Source organism: Panthera uncia, assembly GCF_023721935.1.
Source record: "Panthera uncia isolate 11264 chromosome B3 unlocalized genomic scaffold, Puncia_PCG_1.0 HiC_scaffold_1, whole genome shotgun sequence".
NCBI lineage: Eukaryota > Metazoa > Chordata > Mammalia > Carnivora > Felidae > Panthera > Panthera uncia.
Window position 1 is genome coordinate 115,053,827 of NW_026057582.1, and position 19,601 is coordinate 115,073,427.

Sequence of the window (19,601 nt, forward strand, 5' to 3'; positions counted from 1 at the left end):
CTCTACAAGCTGGGACAGGCTGAACTTTCCTTCTCTCTGCTAACCCCAGTTTGGAGACTCTGTATAGAAAATTATGTAGATTAAACTTTCTGTCTCTGGTTGCTAAGGCAAACACACTTAAGTAGCATACTCTAGAGTGCAGAGCTTATCTTCAGGATCAAAGGTAAGAAAATGTATTATATATTATTCTTTAAGAATAGAAGTGCCTGGGTGGCTCAGTCAGTTAAGTGTCAGACTTTGGCCCAGGTCATGACTTCGCAGTTCATGAGCTCAGGCCCCATGTCAGGCTCTGTGCTGACAGCTCAGAGCCTGGAGCCTGCTTCGGATTCTGTGTCTCCCTCTCTCTCTGCCCCTCCCCCACTCACACTCTGTCTCTCTGCTTCTCTGTCTCTCAAAAATAAATAAACATTAAAACACAAATAACAGTACTATTCATATTTTTTATAGCTATCAAGTGTTAACTTTCTTGGTGGCCCTCGGTCCCAGATTGGTTACCTCGTCATTAACATTATAATTAGGAATTAGTTTGAATCCTGGTAACATTTACAAACAACTGAAAAGTGTATTTCTTTAGACCCTGCTCTCCCAGGCTTGATCATAATGGGCCATAGTCCAACTTTTTGATAAAAATAAGTTTGTTCATGAGAAACCCAATCATTTCACAAGTTATTTTTGGAAACTGGAAAACAGTTGCCTATTTTGACTCCGAGACTATGATGTTTAGAAGGTGAGAAGACTGTGAGATCAATTGTCCCTCCCCCTCAAATCCTGGCAGCATGATGCAGCTCGGAACAGTAATCACGCGCTACAAGATAGAGCTTCATTATATTTTTAAGAACTGAATAATATGCCTTTAATAGCACAGTTTCAGTCACTAGGAGAAAGAGACAGCGTTTGTAAAAGACAAATTGTCCTCTGTTAGTTAAGTCATTTTATAGTACCTAACAGAAAGAAGAAAAGCATTGGCTTATCCCATTTCAGGGCAACCCTTTTGGGGATTGCAGTCTTGTTTCTCTCAGGGAAACCAAGCAGTATCTCCATAGTATTCAACATTTATCTCAGAGTATGGCTTACTTAAATACCTGATGCAAACTTCAGAGCGTTGTATCATCTCTTATTCCTTCCTCTCTCTCACCCAATAAGAAATGCAAAACTTCATTCTAGAGGAGGTTGTTGTTTTACCAAAATTGCATTGGTAGATGCTGGATTCATGTTTTCTAATACAAGTAGACTTGAAACTTTATTTGTAGTTCAGTCTACGTTAAGGCATTTGTTATCATGTAGAAAGTTCTCCAGCAACAATTTGTCAAACATTTTTGGTTATCTATCTGGTTAAGAAAATCTTTAACTGGACTATCATTGTTAAATCACTCCTGGAACATTATTCACATCTTACCTAGGCTCTCACTTGCTTGCCATTTTCTTTGCACTATTACCTTTTCCTGGGAATTATTTTCACCAAGCCTAGCTATTGACTCAAAGATCAGGTTAATTGCCTTATTGAAAATCAAAGTGCATGTAAATAGTTCTCTACATTGACATTTGAGTTAAGGTAAATACAGATCTCTCACCTTTTCAAATTGATGCATTCTAACAAAGATGGTTATAAGGTTAATTTCTATTAAGTAAATCCAATTTTCTTATTAATTTCCTTCATAAAGTCAACAATGAATTTCTATGGGCAAAGTATCAATGCATTACATAATCGATGAAGAGCATGTAGCCAAGTCATTTGGTGTTCTAGACAGTGTAACACAGCAGTCTTGTTGAAAACACACTTCAGTACTTTCAGAACCATGAATTATGTAGCACTCTCCTAACTTTGTAACTCTCTTTTCTTGTCACCTTCTGGGACTTGAATCCTTGAAAACTACCTACAGAGGATGAAGATTATATCATATTTTACAAGTACATGCCACAGTCTAACACATAATGTATGTTAGGCTAAAATTTACTTCTGTAAACATACTCACTTTTCCACTTGGCTAGCTCTAGAGTCAAGCCAAAAATACCTGTATTTAGAATTAGAGAAAGGGGAATATAATGCACTAATGGATTAAACTTAACTGGGTTTCAGTGTCAGAGCATTAGGGTTCAAATACCAGCTTTGCCAGTATTTGATGTGAGACTTGTCTCATAAGGCCTTATTGGCTGTAGTATTTTTCATCTGGGAAATAGGGGAAAGATTCCTGTTTCACAGGGTTGTTGTAAAGATGAAATGCTAATACGTATAAAGGGGCTTTGTGAATTGTCATACTCTAACATGGGACGCCAGTGGCATCTGGGGCAGAATGCAGGATTGTCCTTCACACTGGAAGGTGTGTGGCATCCTTTGGCCCATTAAATAACATTAAATAGCCATTAGATACCTGTGTTCCCATTGTTTTGACAACCAAATATGTCATTACACATTTCTACCTTTTACTTACAGGATTAATACCATCCTGATTGTGAACTATGTGCTGGGCAATAGAGTTGTGGAAATAAGGAAAACATTGTCCATATCCTCAGGAAGCTCACTTGTTAGGGGGTGAGCTAACCAAGGAAAGATGTAATTTAGTACAGTGTGCTAAGTAAAACTATAGAAGTATGCACCAAGTACAGAAATAGCACAGAGGATGGAGCAGTTAACTGCCAGGGGAGGACACAGAGTTATAACATCCAAACTGGGCTTTAAAAGAAAAGATTCAGAGTTTGCCAAATTAACAAATCTTCCTCAGTTGACAGAGAGCACAGCATGTACAAGATCATGGAGGCCTGAAATAATAGGGTGTGCTTAGGGAGCTGTACACATTAGAACAATATCAGAAATATTTAGGTATGAATGAATTGGGCAAATGACAATTCAGGGAAAAGTAAAAGGCATCCATTCCTTATTTATTTCACATTTGGGGGCGGAGGGAGTTCCTGTCAGTTTTATTCACTCATCTATAATTGTTGCCACTATCTTAATTTCAGCCCTATTGCTTATAATGTTATTACCAAATACAAAGAGGAATTTAGTCATTTAACATACTTTTATTGCCACGGACCTGGTGCTTTGTTTATCGTGGTGGATAGAAGATGTGCAAGAGAACCTTTGCGAAGGAGTGCTTAGAACCCCTGCAGAACACTTGGCGTTTTCAGAAGTACAAGAGTAGTAAAACTGCTTTATAAATATGTTAGATTTTTTAACAGAGTTTTTGGCACGTCTTCCCCAATGTTATCACTGATATAAATGAAGAAACTAAGGCTTAAAAATATGAAAGGATTGGGGCGCCTGGGTGGCGCAGTCGGTTGAGCGTCCGACTTCAGCCAGGTCACGATCTCGCGGTCCGTGAGTTCGAGCCCCGCGTCAGGCTCTGGGCTGATGGCTCGGAGCCTGGAGCCTGTTTCCGATTCTGTGTCTCCCTCTCTCTCTCTGCCCCTCCCCCGTTCATGCTCTGTCTCTCTCTGTCCCAAAAATAAATAAAAAAATGTTGAAAAAAAAATATGAAAGGATTTGTCATCAGTCATCACGTTGGCAGCTAGGACTGAGCATCCTGTTCTGGTGTCTGTTTTCTGTACCTTCCTGCCTTGTTGTTTCTGATATGTGAGCACGTAACTTTAGCCATTTTAATAAAAATAAAATACCATTTCATTAATATCTTATAAAAAATTACTGTCATTATGCCTGTGAGTTGCTGGAGTTTTGTTGTTGTTGTTATTGTTACTTGTTTGTTGTTTAGTTTTTGACTTTTGGTGGGGGAGAGACTGACTGGTTTTGGATTTTTAGTTTAGGATTTTTTTTTTGTAGTGGTTTGTTGGTATACGTATAGGAAATGTTTGTGGAATCATTTTTCCCACCTAGGAGCCAAAGAGGGACAAGACGAAGTGATCTAACAAAAAATGAGAAAGATAGACAAAAACCACTCATAACTGTTTATAAGACAAAATGTCCAGGGAATATTTAGCAATGAAGTTGAAAAAAGAAATAGAACATTTCAATATTACCTTAAATACCTTTTTCAGAACTTAAATCAGGTGGCACATACGGAGAAAACTGACCATAGTATTTACTCCTGTTATTACCTGTTCTAGATATTATGGAGTTAGAAACCAAGTACCACTTCATGTGCCCACTACATCGTAGCCCTCAGTAAATGTTAATAAAATGGTACTTGCCAGTGTGGGTGAAATCTGGAATACAGCCCACTGTTAATAAATAATTCCTCTTTTCTAAGCAGGATTGTTTGAATATAATTCTAAATATCTGTTTTTAGATCCAAGCCTACTAGAAGTGACTAACTTTCCCTAAGACAATAAAAGTAAAAAATTATTTTGCAAGCCAATTAGCCATAGTGATTGGTAAATACTCTTCTCCATTTGACATATTGAGGCATTTTGTTTGTGTCTCAAAAGGCTGCACAGAGATGGTTACATTTGACAGCTGTTGTACCACTAATAAGATTAAAGTAAAGAAATTAGTTTTGTCGACTTTAATCTGCTGTTTAACACTGCAAACCACCTGGGGTCTTCTCCAGGGTCTGCATGTCTAATTGTGAATTTAAAATTACATAACCAGATCCTACTTACAAATATATCTAAAGATTTGCTAACAGTAACTGTCTTGTTACTAGACCAGACAGTTTAGCACTAGACTTTAAAATTAATGTTTTAATTTGGCAGTCACCCTGCATTTTTAAATGTAGTATTCTAATCTTTGAAACATAACACCTTCTCAGTGGGAGGTTAATTTTAGGAAATGAAGAAAGTTTCATTAGGTTGGTGCTTAAGATATGTATGATTTTTCCATCTAAAATTAGAATATATCTATGGAATAATTAAATTGCCAATTCTAATTGTACCAAATTGACCGATTTAAAAAAAAACAAAAAAAACCTTGAGGTAACACATCTAGGTGAAGGTTTCTTACTGCTTGCTCTGGGCACCATTATTATTAGGAAAATAGTTTACTTTAAATATTAATGTTGGTGTTATTAAAATGTTATGTTGTAGAGAAGTTTCTGGGTGGCTTAGTTGGTTAAGCATCTGACTTAGGTCATGATCTCATGGTTCATGAGTTCGAGCCCCACATCAGACTCTGTGCTGACAGCTCAGCACCTAGAACCTGCTTCGGACTTGGTGTCTCCCTCTCTCCACCCCTCTGCTCATGCTCTGTCTCTTTCTGTCTCTCAAAAGTAAATAAACATTTAAAAAAAGTTATGTTGTAGAATGTGATATGCAGTGCAATAATCCTTTGTGATTATTACATTGAGTTTTAATGCAAACTGAAGCGTAGGGTACATATAATTATTTATAACCCCACAGCGAAGGTCATTTGGTCAGGCAGTCTTATTAGCATCCCTTGAAGACCCCCCATCTTTTTTTTCAATGTTTATTGATTTTTGAGACAGAGACAGAGCTTGAGCGAGGGAGGCACAGAATCTGAAGCAGGCTCCAGGCTCTGAGCTGTCAGCACAGAGCCTAACGCGGGGCTCAAACTCGTGAAACGCGAGATCATGACCCGACCTGAAGTCGGCCACTTAACTGACTGAGCCGCCGAGGTACCCTGAAGACCCCCCATCTTGATCTGAGCTTTATTGTTCCTGAATGTTGGTTCCCCCACTGGCCCTGCTTACCCCAAGTGTTCTGGCATCAGACAAATGGATCAGGAACAAGAAAGGCAGTGTGGCTTTAGACTAGTCTTCACAGCACCATTGGAAAAAAATTTCCTTTCACCCACAGCTCATGCTGATCCAAATGTCCCATTATCCATTGCAAAAAAAAAAACTTCCCAAATTCTGACACAAGTTCACCTTTTCTGTGGTCACAAAAATGTCAAAACTGAATAATCCACAGGTATATTGGGCATCACAATCGGAAGTGGAGTTCAGTTTGCCTGCCTGCTGCCTCTAGGGTTAGCACCTTAAAGAAGTTGGTGGGCACTGACTCTTGCTTCTTGCTGATTACCCAGTACTACTTCACATAGGGCTTTCCATCAGCCTCCATCCTGCAGGCAAACCCAGATACACATGACCGTTCAGGGCTCCCGGGGAGTCTGGTCAGACCCAGGCCACCACCTTCAGGAAGCCTTCCCTGACTTGACCTCCAACTTGTGTCAATCTACAGGACTGCCTCTCATCATGAAACCTCTGTGCCTTTCATGGCTTCCCTAGGAGGCTGGAAGCTCCCTACAGGGTAGAGACTAGCTTTTGCCCTGTTTTCCTGATGCCTATCACTGGATCAGGCAGAATGGGTAGTGGCACTAAATACCACTGAAAGAAAAAAAAAAAAAACTAAGGAGAATATGTTAGGAAATGACTATAGTATAGCTGATAACCTGATAGTATAGCTAATACAACCTCATTGAAGATGAGGAATGAGTATGGCATATGCCAAGATATGTTTCAACTGTCTTTAGTATTGGTGGTGATAATTTTGTTTTACTGAAACTGTTGTGTGTTGTAGTATAAAGCAGGTGAATAATTATGGATATTCTAATTCTGTCATCCTCAGTGCATTTGAGGGCCAAGATTTTCCGTGTCAAAGAAAGAATAGAGAGCTATTATATAGAAGAGTTTAAAGGGGAAAAAATCCCTTAGTCCTGAATTTGAATCTGAAATATCACTATGCATTCATAAGATATTTTATCTTTAAGTAGGTGGCATGGTTCCTACCTCTACTCATTCTAATGAGTGTTTAAAAAATAGAATAGTGGAAAATGTGGTTAATTAGTGTGTTAATATATTCCACAGCTGTATATTCTTGTATATTGTGCTTGAAACAAGGAAAGCGGTTGTCCCTTCATTAGACATTTCTGGGCTCAGACAACTCAGTGCTGCACACTGTGATGGCTCCAAAGAGGATGAATCAGGCAAGGACCTTGCCCAGAAGAAATTTAGAGTAGTCCCATAATAGAATAGAGTTCTCAGTGGTTCAAAAGGAGTGTTTTCAGCCTCAAGAATTGGCGTAGGCAGCTCTCAAGTGGCCACTCCTGTAAGGCCAGGCCTAGGTCACAGGCTTCATTCTGGGGGTGGCCACTTGCTTGGTGGGTCCACTTAGGGTATTTGAATCCTAACTGCAGTTGGATCTCCCTAGTTTGAGATAACTCTTTTTTTTAATGTTTATTTATTTAATTTGAGAGAGAGCACGCACTCTAGCAGGGAGAGGGGCAGAGAGAGAAGAAAGAGAGCACTGTTAGCGCAGAGCCCAATGCAAGACTCAATCCCACAAACGGGGAGATCATGACCTGAGCTGAAACCAAGAGTTTCAGCTCACTTAACTGACTGAAACACCCAGGCACCCCTCAGATAACTCTTTTTAATACTATCTAAAGAAATTATTTTAGTTTGGAGCTTTATAAAGGCAAAGCATAATTTAAGAATGACAGTTTTTATAAACTATATACTATTTATTAAATGCTTAACGCAAATCAAATATATTTTGAGGCTCTAGTTTTAACATTCTTTTCTCCCTTCCCTAAGGAACTGGTATTAAATACTCCAGTTCTGTGTGTTCTGATTCAGTTTCAATAATCTTCTTTGCTAAAACAAATTCTATATCATTTGCTAACCACCCTCTGTTTTGTGAGGATCTGTCACATTTCCACACTTATCCACATCAGGCAACCCCTTTCTTACATGAAGGTTGAAACAGTAATTGATGAAACTTCCTGCAGCTGTATGATGTGACTCTGGTATTTGCTGTGCCTACTTGGCATAGAATTTTGCCCTGCAGGACCATATAACTAAAGGAGTATATAACTATGTATCATTTATTAAATGCTTAATGCAACCAAAGGAATTTGGTAAGTTATATGTACTGGGGCTCTGGTTGTAAAATGCCCATGGAAGTTGTTTTTAAATGTCTGCGGTCTTCACACAGGTGTAAGACAGTGGATTTTGGTGAACAGTATTTTCCGAAAAGTCTTAACTACTGCAAACTGCATAAGAATATAAACTATGTAATTCCTAAGTTATATTATCATACCCTCTTAGGCTACAACCACCTGGGGCTTTTCTAATTAATTATTTCATAGTGTATAGGTACCAATCTTAATGTCTGAGTTTTACTAGTGTTTTATTACTCCTTTTAATATGGAAATATGTTACTGTACTGATTGCCAAAATATCCAGTTTTGTGATGCCTTTTCTCTCCTCACTTTTCAGAGGCAACATTTTCAGTGAGAAGACTTACTGACACAAGATTCACTCATGTAGTCACAATCATTTGGGGCACAAAGCCTTTATCTAAGCCAGCCACAGTGTACTTTTGACAGAATGGACAATAAGATTTTAATGTCTTCTCAGAAGATACTTTTAAAATCTGGGGCTTTCTGTTTGATGTTAAAAAGTGCTTCTGGTCATTTGAGTTTTAAATTACAGGGAAAGCCTCCTGGGCAGACCACCCAGGCTGTGTTCAAAGAAGTGATCTTTCTAAGACAGGTGCTTTTCAAATAGAAGTTGTCTTTCAAACAAGTTTTACTGAGAGGACAAGTTTTTCCTGACCCTGAGATTTTTGGTACCCTCACCCCCCGCTTTTTTTCTTATCAGAAAGTAGTTTCTTTGTGGAAGTTTCTTGGGGGAGTTTTGTGAGCATAAGATTATATAGATGCACATTCCACACTTACCAGTAAATGCTTTTTCTTTAAAGCACAGAGAGCATTAGGACAAAATCTTATACTTTGTGTTTTTTATGGGTATGTTTATTGATGCCTTATGATATTCCATAAGTGATTTTAGACAAGTTGTAGGGATTTGATTGAATGAAACAGAAAAATTGAAATTAAAAATCAAGGTTATAGGGGTGCCTGGGTGGCTCAGTTGGTTGGGTGTCGGACTTCAGCTCAGGTTCATGGGCTGACAGCTCAGAGCCTGGAGCCTGCTTGGATTCTGTGTGTGTGTCTCTCTCTCTGCCCCTCCCACTCTTTCTTTCTCTCAAAAATGAATAAGCATTAAAAAATTTTTTTAAAAATCAAGATGATAAAAATTATAGATCAAAACAAAAAGGAAAAATAGCATACAATTATAAAGCTATAAGGTTCTACATTTTTAAGTCCTTAAGGATCTACAATTGTATATATTAATCCTACTATAAAACTACAATACACACAAAACCATGTAATATGGCACAATGAATGCTTAACAAAATCATCAGTTAGAGTAGGAAACCAGGGAATATATCCTGTATACAGTTATGATAAAGATACCATTTCAAACCAGTAGAGCAAAAGTAGTTTATTCAATAACCTTTTGGGGGTAGGGGGGATAAATGTAGGTTTCTGGCTCACACCACATGTCAAAATAAATTCTAAACGAATTGATAGTGAATTTATAAAACCATAAAATTACCACACACAATGATCATTCAAGAAAAAATAAAAACAAATGGCTGGATACAACTGTATAGTTACCTCATCTCATAGCGAAAAAGAACTTTTTAAACAATGAAAGGAAGGGAAGAAAAAATAAAACCACAAAGAAAATAATTGTTAGACTACATATGATTGTTTAGCTTCGATACATAAAATAATAATACTGTGAAAATAACATGAACAAAATGAAAGGTAGTAGATAAACTGAAAAAAGCATTAACAACATGTATTAACCCTTTGCCATAATGAGAGAATCCTTATAAATCACTAAGAAAAAGATGAAAACCTTTTTTATGTTTTTCATCAATAAAGACATCACCTTATTGATGAAAAACAATAAAAATTTTTAAAATAGAGAATAAGAATAATTAACAAAAAGATGAGTAGACATGGCAACTTCATTTTGAAAAACTTCAATAACCCCTACCTTATCTCACAATCAATTTTAGATCATGGACTTAAGTGTAAAATCTATGAAACTACCAAAAGTGAATTTAAAAGAATATTTTTATAATCTTGAAGTGGAAAGGTTCTTTTAAGTCTGACACAAAACTCAGATGCACTAAAAAAGTTTGACAGATTTTATCAAATAGAAATGAAAACATTCCTTGAAGTCTTGCCATTTGCAACTACGTGGATGGAACTAGAGGGTATTATGCTAAGTGAAATTAGTCAGAGAGAGACAAATATCCTATGACTTCATTCATATGAGGACTTTGTAAGACACAGAACAGATAAACATAAGGGAAGGGAAGCAAAAATAATATAAAAACAGGGAGGGGAACAAAACATAAGAGACTCTTAAATATGGAGAACAAACAGAGGGTTACTGGAGGGGTTGTGGGAGGGGGGATGGGCTAAATGGGTAAGGGGCATTAAGGAATCTACTCCTGAAATCATTGTTGCACTATGTGCTAACTAATTTGGATGTAAATTTAAAAAATAAAAAAAATGAAATGAAAACATTCTTTTGACGAAAATAAGTTTAGATAAACTGAAATATTTATTTGCAACATACAGTGATCAAAGGTTAGCATCTTTATTATTGGTAAAGAGCCTTATAAATCAATAAGAAAAAGACAGCCCTCCCCCATAGAAAAATGGGTATAAAGTATACAGTGATAATTCAAGAAAATGTAAATATGTATGGCCAATAAGAACATGAAAAGGTCTTAAAACACACTAGTAATAAAAGAAATGCAATCTTTAAAAATACTATATGTAGCTGCCAAATTGGTAAAGATTTTTTTAATGAAATTTTCCAGGTTTTGGTAAAAGCATGAAGAAACTCTTTTTCTAAGAGTATAAATCCGTTTTTTTAAAACTCAGATTTTTTTTTTTTCTGGAGGACAATTTGAATTTGGCAGTGTCTATCAAAAATCTTAAAAATGTTCATATCTTTTTATCTAATTTATCATTACTGGAAATTTATCACAAGGTGATACGATGTTTTCAGTACAGCTATTATGAGTATGAGTTGTGCCATTGAGCACATCCTGTGTTTGCTAAGTTCCCAAGCATATTAAGCGGCCCTACCACTATAGAACTTGGGAATTGCTTCCCAATTTTTATGTCTAGGATGTAGGCATGAGACCTAAGCTTTGCAACCCAGTACACCTATTCCAGATATCCACTCTGAAGCCGACGAAGCAAGGAGATCCCAAATTCTGTCCTTTTGACAATTGGAAACAGCTGCATGTAGCATGCAAAGTCACAGTGTAAGTTCAAGCTGTGCCATATGGTGCCCACTGGTTTTTTTCATCAGATCAGTTTGGTTGTGTGTGATTTGGGTATTGGTCCTGGCAGTGTAACTTCTGTGCCTGTGTTTTCTAAATCCCATCATATACTCAATAGCCTATCAATTAATTTCCTTTCTGTTTAAGTCAATCAGGACTTTCTTCTTGTGTCTTGTAACTAACTAAAAGGTCTGACTGTTAAAACAGCATTATTTATAACATCAAAAATTAAACACAAAAATGGTAAGGGAGTGGTTGAAATAAATATTATATCCATAGTATAACACTCTTAATCCTTTTTAAAATCATGCAGTATTTCTCAGTGTAATTATTTTAATCAGAGAAGGAACTTAAGACATTAGAGGCTTACAAAATTGTTGGAAACTATTGTAGACCTCTGGATTGACTGCAAAACAATATGGTAGACTACCTAAAATTGTTTAGTTTCAATACATAAAATAATACTGTGAAAATAATATGAGCAAAATGAAAGGCAGTAGATAAATTGGAAAAAGCATGGTTTTTTTTTTTCTAGATTAACTCCAAAACAATACCAAACATATCCACTGGGGGCACTGCTCCCTCTGAAGCCAACACACAAATTGGGAAGGAAATAAGGATGCCATGCACAACTGTCTCTCACACCAGGGAAACTGCAGAATGGGTACAGATCAGAGATTAGGAAATCAGATAAATTAGCATAATCCCACTGGTTCTTGACACCCAGAAGCTGGAAGATTGAACCTGGAATGCTGCTGCAGGAAAGCCTCACATTTCCAAGTCTTGCTTAATAGCAACAAGAGCCAAAGAAAGATGACCTTGACTCAGTTCAGCCTCCAAATCCCATGTGGTAATAGTTGTGTAGAGGGAAAAAAACTCTTCAGTATGTATAGATTATGTCTAGAAGGATATGTAAACTAGTAACCATGGTGATTTCTAAGGTGGGAAATTGAGTGGCTGAGGAACAGAAGTAAGAGGGCAATACTTTTGACTACTTACCTTTTTTTGTGCATGTTGCACCATGGTTGTCATTCCTAGTCAAAAAGTTACAAGGTAAATTTTAATTTATCAAAGCTCAGTAGTTTTTATGCACCCCATGGGAACACACCTTAAGTTCTCTGAAGAACCATTCAAGGCTCTGAAGGAGGGAACATAGTAGGACTCTGGGTTCCTCACTTCTGCTTCCGTCAGAACAACTCTGGTTTTATCAGTTCTGTGGTTTAAGTATCTAAATAAGATTGTGTAAGCTTTGAATCTTCTGAGTAAGAAAGCATTCTGCTGCTTTTATAAAAAACTGAAGACCATTATTACAGGAGAATATTAAATGTCATGGAGAAATATTCATTATGTATTTCTTAAATAAATGTGCATTTATAATATTGGAAAAAAGGGTGGGGTGCCTAGTGGCTCAGTCCATTGAGCATTTGGCTCTTGACTTCAGTTCAGGTCATGATCTCATGGTTTGTGGATTTGAGCCCCATGTCAGACTCTGTGCTGGCAGTGCAAAGCCTGCTTGGGATTCTCTCTACTCCCTCTCTCTCTGCCCCTCCCCCACTCATGCTGGCTCCCCTCTCAAAAACACATAAATAAACTTAAAAAAAAAAAAAGAACAAAAGACCAGAAGTACAAATGCCAAATTATTGCTTGATAGCTTTTTGCTGTTTCTTTGTCCTTGTCTTTCCCAAATTTATTACAATTATTTTTAAAATTATTTTATTTATTTATTTATTTATTTATTTATTTATTTATTTTGTGTTTTTTGGTGCCGAAACCCGGGAACGAATTAAAAATTATTTTTATAGGGGGTGCCTAACTGGCTCAGTAACTCTAGATCTCAGGGTTGTGAGTTCAAGCCCCACGCTGGGTGTGGGGGCTATTTTAATAAAACAAATAAAAAATATTTTTAAATGTTTGTATGATTTCATTTTTTAATATAATTTATTGTCAAATTGGCTTACATACAACACTCAGTGCTCATCCCAACAAGTGCCCTCCTCAGTGCCCATCACCCATTTTCCCTTTCCCCAACCCACCCCATCCACCCTCAGTTTGTTCTCTGTATTTAAGAATCTCTTGTGGTTTGCCTCCCTCCCTCTCTGTTTGTAATTATTTTTTTCCCCTTCCCTTCCCCGATGGTCTTCTGTTAAGTTTCTCAGGATCCACATATGAATGAAAACATATGATATCTCTTCTTCTCTGACTGACTTATTTCACTCGAATAATACCTACCAGTTCCATCCACGTTGCTGCAAATGGGATGATTTCATTCTTTCTCGTTGCCAAGTAATATTCCATTGTATATATAAACCACAACTTCTTTATCCATTCATCAGTTGATGGACATTTAGGCTCTTTCCATAATTTGGCTATTGTTGAAAGTGCTGCTATAAACATTGGGGTAAAAGTGCCCCTATGCATCAGCACTTCTATATCCCTTGGGTAGATTCCTAGCAGTGCTATTGCTGGGTCATAGGGTAGATCTATTTTTAATTTTTTGAGGAAGCTCCACACTGTTTTCCAGAGCGGCTGCACCAGTTTGCATTCCCACCAACAGCACAAGAGGGTTCCCCGTTTCTCCACATCCTCGCCAGCATCTGTAGTCGCCTGAGTTGTTCATTTTAGCCACTCTGACCGGCATGAGGTGGTACCTCAGTGTGGTTTTGATTTGTATTTCCCTGATGAGGAGTGGTGTTGAGCATCTTTTCATGTGTCTGTTGGCCATGTGGATGTCTTCTTTAGAAAAGTGTCTATTCATGTCTTCTTCCCATTTCTTCACTGGATTATTTGTTTTTTGGGTGTGGAGTTTGATGAGTTCTTTATAGATTTTGGATACTAGCCCTTGGTCTGATAGGTCATTTGCAAATGTATTTTCCCATTCCGTTGGTTGCCTTTTAGTTTTGTTGATGGTTTCCTTTGCAGTACAGAAGATTTTTATCTTCATGAGGTCCCAATAGTTCATTTTTGCTTTTGTTTCCCTGGCCTTCGGAGATGTGTCGAGTAAGGAGTTGCTATGGCTGAGCTCAAAGAGGTTGTTGCCTGTTTTCTCCTCTAGGGTTCTGATGATTTCTTGTCTCACATTCAGGTCCTTCATCCATTCTGAGTTTATTTTTGTGTATGGTATAAGAAAGTGGTCTAGTTTCATTCTTCTGCATGTTGCTGTCCAGTTCTCCCAGCACCATTTGCTAACAAGACTGCCTTTTTTTCCATTGGATATTCTTTCCTGCTTTGTCAAAGATGAGGTGGCCATACATTTGTGGGTCCAATTCTGGGTTCTCTATTCTATTCCATTGGTCTATGTGTCCGTTTTTGTGGCAATACCACACTGTCTTGATAATTACAGCTTTGGAGTAGAGGCTAAAGTCTAGGTCACAAAAAGCCTTCAGTAAATATAAAAGAATTGAGATCATACCATGCACACTTTCAGATCACAATGCTATGAAACTTGAAATCAACCACAGGAAAAGTTTTGGAAAACTTCCAAACGCGTGGAGGTTAAAGAACATCTTACTAAAGAGTGAATGGGTCAACCAGGCAATTAAAGAAGAAATTTAAAAATATATGGAAACAAATGAAAATGAAAACAACAACAATCCAAACCCTTTGAGATGCAGCAAAGGCAGTCCTAAGAGGAAAATACATTGCAATCCAGGCCCATCTCAAGAAACAAGAAAAATCCCAAATACAAAAACTAATGGTATACCTAAAGGAACTAGAAGCAGAATAACAAAGAAACCCCAATCCCAGCAGAAGAAGAGAAATAATAAAGATCAGAGCAGAAATAAACCATGTAGACTCAAAAAAACAAATACAAAAACAAAAACAAAAACAAAAAAAACAAACAGGAGAACAGATCAGTGAAACCAGTTGGTTTTTTGAAAAAATAAACAAAATTGATAAACCCCCTAGCCAGACTTCTCAAAAAGAAAAGAGAGAGGACCCAAATAGATAAAAATCATGAATGAAAATGGATTTATCACAACCAGTTCCTCAGAAGTACAAACAATTATCATAGAATACTATGAAAAACTATATGCTTACAAACTGGACAACCTGGAAGAAATGGACAAATTCCTAAACACCCACACACTACCAAAACTCAAATGGGAAGAAATAGAAAATATGAACAGACCCATAACTAGTGAAAAAATTGAATCAGTTATCAAAAATCTCCCAACAAATAAGAGTCCAGGACCAGATGGCTTCCCTGAGGAATTCTACCAGACATTTAAAGCAGAGTTAATACCTATTCTTCTCAAGCTATTCCAAAAAATAGAAAGGGAAGGAAAACTTCCAGACTCATTCTATGAAGCTGGCATTACCCTGATTCCCAAACCAGACAGAGACCCCACTAAAAAGGAGAATTACAGGCCAATATCCCTGATGAACATGGATGCAAAAATTCTCAACAAGATACTAGCAAATCAAATTCAACAGCATATAAAAAGAAATTATTCACCATGATCAAGTATTCATTCCTGGACTGCAGGGGTGGTTCAATATTCACAAATCAGTCAATGTGGTACATCACATTAATAAAAGAAAAGATAAGAACGATATGATCTTGTCAATCGATGCAGAAAAAAGCATTTGACAAAATTCAGCATCCTTTCTTAATGAAACCCCTCGAGGAAGTCGGGATAGAAGGAACATACTTAAACATCACAAAAGCTATATATGAAAGGCCCACAGCTAATGTCATCCTCAATGGGGAATAACTGAGAGCTTTCCCCCTGAGATTAGGAACACGACAGGGATGTCCACTCTCACCACTGTTGTTTAACATAGTGTTGGAAGTCCTAGCCTCAGCAATCAGACAACAAAATGAAATAAAAGGCATCAAAATTGATAAAGAAGAAGTCAAATTTTCACTTTTTGCAGATGACCTGATACTCTCTACATGGAAAACCCGAAAGACTCCACCAAAAGACTGCTAGAACTGATACATGAATTCAGCAAAGTCTCAGGATACAAAATCTATGTACAGAAGTTGGTTGCATTTTTATACACCAATAATGAAGCAACAGAAAAAAAAATAAACTGATCCCATTTAAAATTGCACCAAGCTGTTTCCGATTCTGTGTCTCCCTCTCTCTCTGTCCCTCCCCCGTTCATGCTCTGTCTCTCTCTGTCCCAAAAAATAAAATAAACGTTGAAAAAAAAAAAATAAAATTGCACCAAGAACCATAAAATACCTAGGAATAAACCTAACCAAGCATGTAAAATATCTGTATGCCGAAAATTATGGAAACCTTATGAAGGAAATTGAAGAAGACACAAAGAAATGGAAGAACATTCCATGCTCATGGATTGGAAGAATAAATGTTGTTAAAATGTCAATACTACCCAAAGCAATCTACACATTCAATGCAATCCCAATCAAAGTTGCACCGGCATTCTTCTCAAACTAGAACAAACAATCCTAAAATTTGTATGGAACCACAAAAGACCCTGAATACCCACAGTTAATACTGAAGAAGAAAACCAAAGCAGGAGGCATCACAGTCCCAAATAAAAATTATTTTTATAATTATAAGGACAAGTTATTTTTTAAGTAAAAAGAAAACGACTATTTTGCAAAATCCAGATATTTCATCTGGTAAATGAAATGCTAATTTGCATTTGTGAAGGACTCCCTAAGTAGAGACTCCAAACAATGTATTATAAATGGGTTTCATATGGACCAACATTTTTCTGTACAACCTCAGGGATTTAATGAGGCTGGACAGAGGTGAGCCTCCTCCTGGCACCCTGCAGTCTAGAGTCCTTTCATGGTTCATGCCAGTGTACCGTGAAGACATTTGGGAAACAATGTGCTTCGTGATTCTGGAAATAATAGCTTTTATAGATGTTTAATTTGAGTCAATTTTTTAACATTTCATTTGTGCCTTATTCATAACAAGAATAATAAGATTAATGATCCTAATAAAGCCTATCACTTATTTTTAACCTTCTGCCAGGCACTTTCCTAAGTACTTTACATCTATTATCTCACTTAATCCTCATAACACTCATGTGGAGTCTAGGTATTATTATCCTGGTTTTATAGGTGAGAAAATGGATGCTAAGATGTACACATATTTTTAGGAAACTATAATTATATAAAGCAAAGTCCAACTATATCAGATAATGGATAATTACAACAGGGGCTCTCTTCAGCATTTCTCTCCCATATGAGACAGAGAGCTTGACTGTTTTGTTCACCTAACTGTGCCTGAAAGATCATAGGAACTTAGATATTTGTTAAATGAACACTCACATGGCGGTTCTTTGACCAGTGGTTCTCAACTTCGGGTGCACATCACAATTGCTCCATAGAGCTTTTGAAACATGCAAATGTCTAGAACTCACCCAACTAGCATCTCCAAGGGAGGAACTCAGGCAGGTATTTATTTTTAAAGATGTGCAGGTGATTCCAGTCCTCAAACTATTGAGCCCCTATTCCAGAGCAGCGGGGACTTGCAAGTACATCTGAATCACTGGCAGAATTGGTTAAAGCACGGATTGCAGGAGTCTATCCCCAGAGTTTCTATTTAGTAGGTCTGGGGTGGGGGCCTGAGAATTTGCATTTCTAGTAAGCTCCCAGGTGATATTGATGCTTCTGGTCCTGTAGGATTATTGTCCTACAGGGTTGGTTGTAAGGGACTAAATCAAAACATTTATATGTAGAATTTAAGCAGGAGATTTAGTCAGGCCAGAACCCACATTGATCACTCAGGCAATGCAGGTTTTAAACACAATCTTCAGAGCACCCGAAGAGTACCCACTGAGTTTGTGGCTCCAAACATTTCTTTGAACAGTGGCACATGAATTTGTTTTATTCTCTAAGAGGAATACATTTCCTCTTAATGTTAACTGATCCTACGATCAGTTTGACCTGAGACTACTGTGCGGAGCCCATGCCCACACAGGAGCCAAGCAGGCGTGGTGCTCACTCCCCAGAACCCCGCCGCTCTTGTCTCAGAGGGAAAGCCTATAGTTTCTCCTCATGTGTTCTCCCTTCTTCATTCATCTGCCTTTATCTAGGACCAGGAGGTTTGGGAACAGGAGCTTTGACCCTTCTATTTCTGGACTTTATTCAAAAATGTCTATGTCCCAAAGTTCCTGGGTGATAGATATCTAATTTTAGATTATTAGGACATTATCAGATAGACTAGTAAACACATTTCCATTATCTGCTATACAACTAAGAAATTAGTAAGAGGTAAGTATTAGATAAATTACTTTGGATAAATTATAAGCTTTTGTATCTAGCTGATGGGCCTTGTACCTGATATTTTGCTTTTTTTTTCAGGGTGATTTCCATCCTGTGCCTGTTGCCTTTGTACGATTCATTTTATGTATTTTAAATTGTTTAGAGAAGAGCTGCTCAAGTTTTATAAATGGTGTTTCTCTCCTATTAGGACTCTCTGCAATGCAATCAATGTTTACAACCTCACCTGCAGTGACTGCTCAGAAAATTGCACCGATGTTCTGTTTAGTAACAAGATTACCTTCTTAATGGACCTCCTGATACACCAGTTGACGGTATGTAATATTAGCATTCTGAGTTAGAAGCATTTAAGGTTTGGGAAATAGTCCCTGTGGAGAAAATGAAAAGAATTCAGCTTATTTACCCTCCAGATGAAAAAGTGAAGATGACGGAGAGAGTATGGAGACTAGCAAAGAAACCTCTTAATTTGAAAATCTCATATTGGATTCTCCTCTAAGTTCCAATATTTAATGGATAATATATTTATAACACTTGCCAAGTTCACAAATTTACATGGTTAAACTGAGGCCTTAGAATCAGTTGGACTCAAAGCCAAACCTTTGAGCCCACAGGAAGGAGGGCTGTAGAAAGGAAGAAAGCTTGGGAAAGCCTTGAAACCTCTCTTGCCAACTCAGTTAAAAGGGTCAGTTTAAAAAGGACTTTTTGATGGCCCTTGATATATACTTTTTTGAATCAAGAAACTCCTCTGTCAAAAAAGAATAAACCTGTTACTCTTTTGACGTGAGAACAAGCAGCCAATTGTTGTTCACAGATGTTGGAAGAGGTATAATATCCAAAGGTTTAGGTCTGTCAACTGCAGCCTCCAGAATACAGCCCTGGGGCCAGAAGTTTCCTGGTGAAGTTTCTGAGCCCCTGAGGTATTGGCACAAAATCTCTCTCAAGCTGCAAGTTTACAACACAGGAGATTTATTTTTTAAAACAGATTTACTTTTACTCAGCACATAGTTCTAATTCTTCTTCCTAAACTACATGCCTTTCGCACTATCCCCTCCTCAGTCTGGTTAATTTCTGTACATTCTTCAGACCTTAACTGAAACATAATGGCACCTTCCTCATGAAATCTTCCCCAACCTGACTCTCCCCAAGTAAAGGTTAGGAATTTTTTTTATGTGCTCCTAGGCAGTACATCTTTCATAGAACTGATCACATTGAATTGTAGTTAACTATGTGTCCATTTCCCCATTAGCCATAGAATCAACAAGGATAGGAGGCAACTTACCACCCTCTCCAGGATCCTAACACAGTGCCTGACACTTAGTAG

General features: G+C 37.5%; 1 protein-coding gene across 3 annotated transcripts in view; it reads left to right on the forward strand.

The window, feature by feature from the left end:
- Positions 1-19,601, forward strand: part of SCAPER (S-phase cyclin A associated protein in the ER) — a 522,663-nt gene that overhangs the window by 366,861 nt on the left and 136,201 nt on the right. For all 3 annotated transcript variants that reach the window (XM_049611895.1, XM_049611896.1, XM_049611897.1), the window contains one exon: positions 18,471-18,594. In XM_049611895.1, the coding sequence (XP_049467852.1) occupies positions 18,471-18,594 (124 nt within the window). The remainder of the gene's footprint in view (positions 1-18,470; positions 18,595-19,601) is intronic.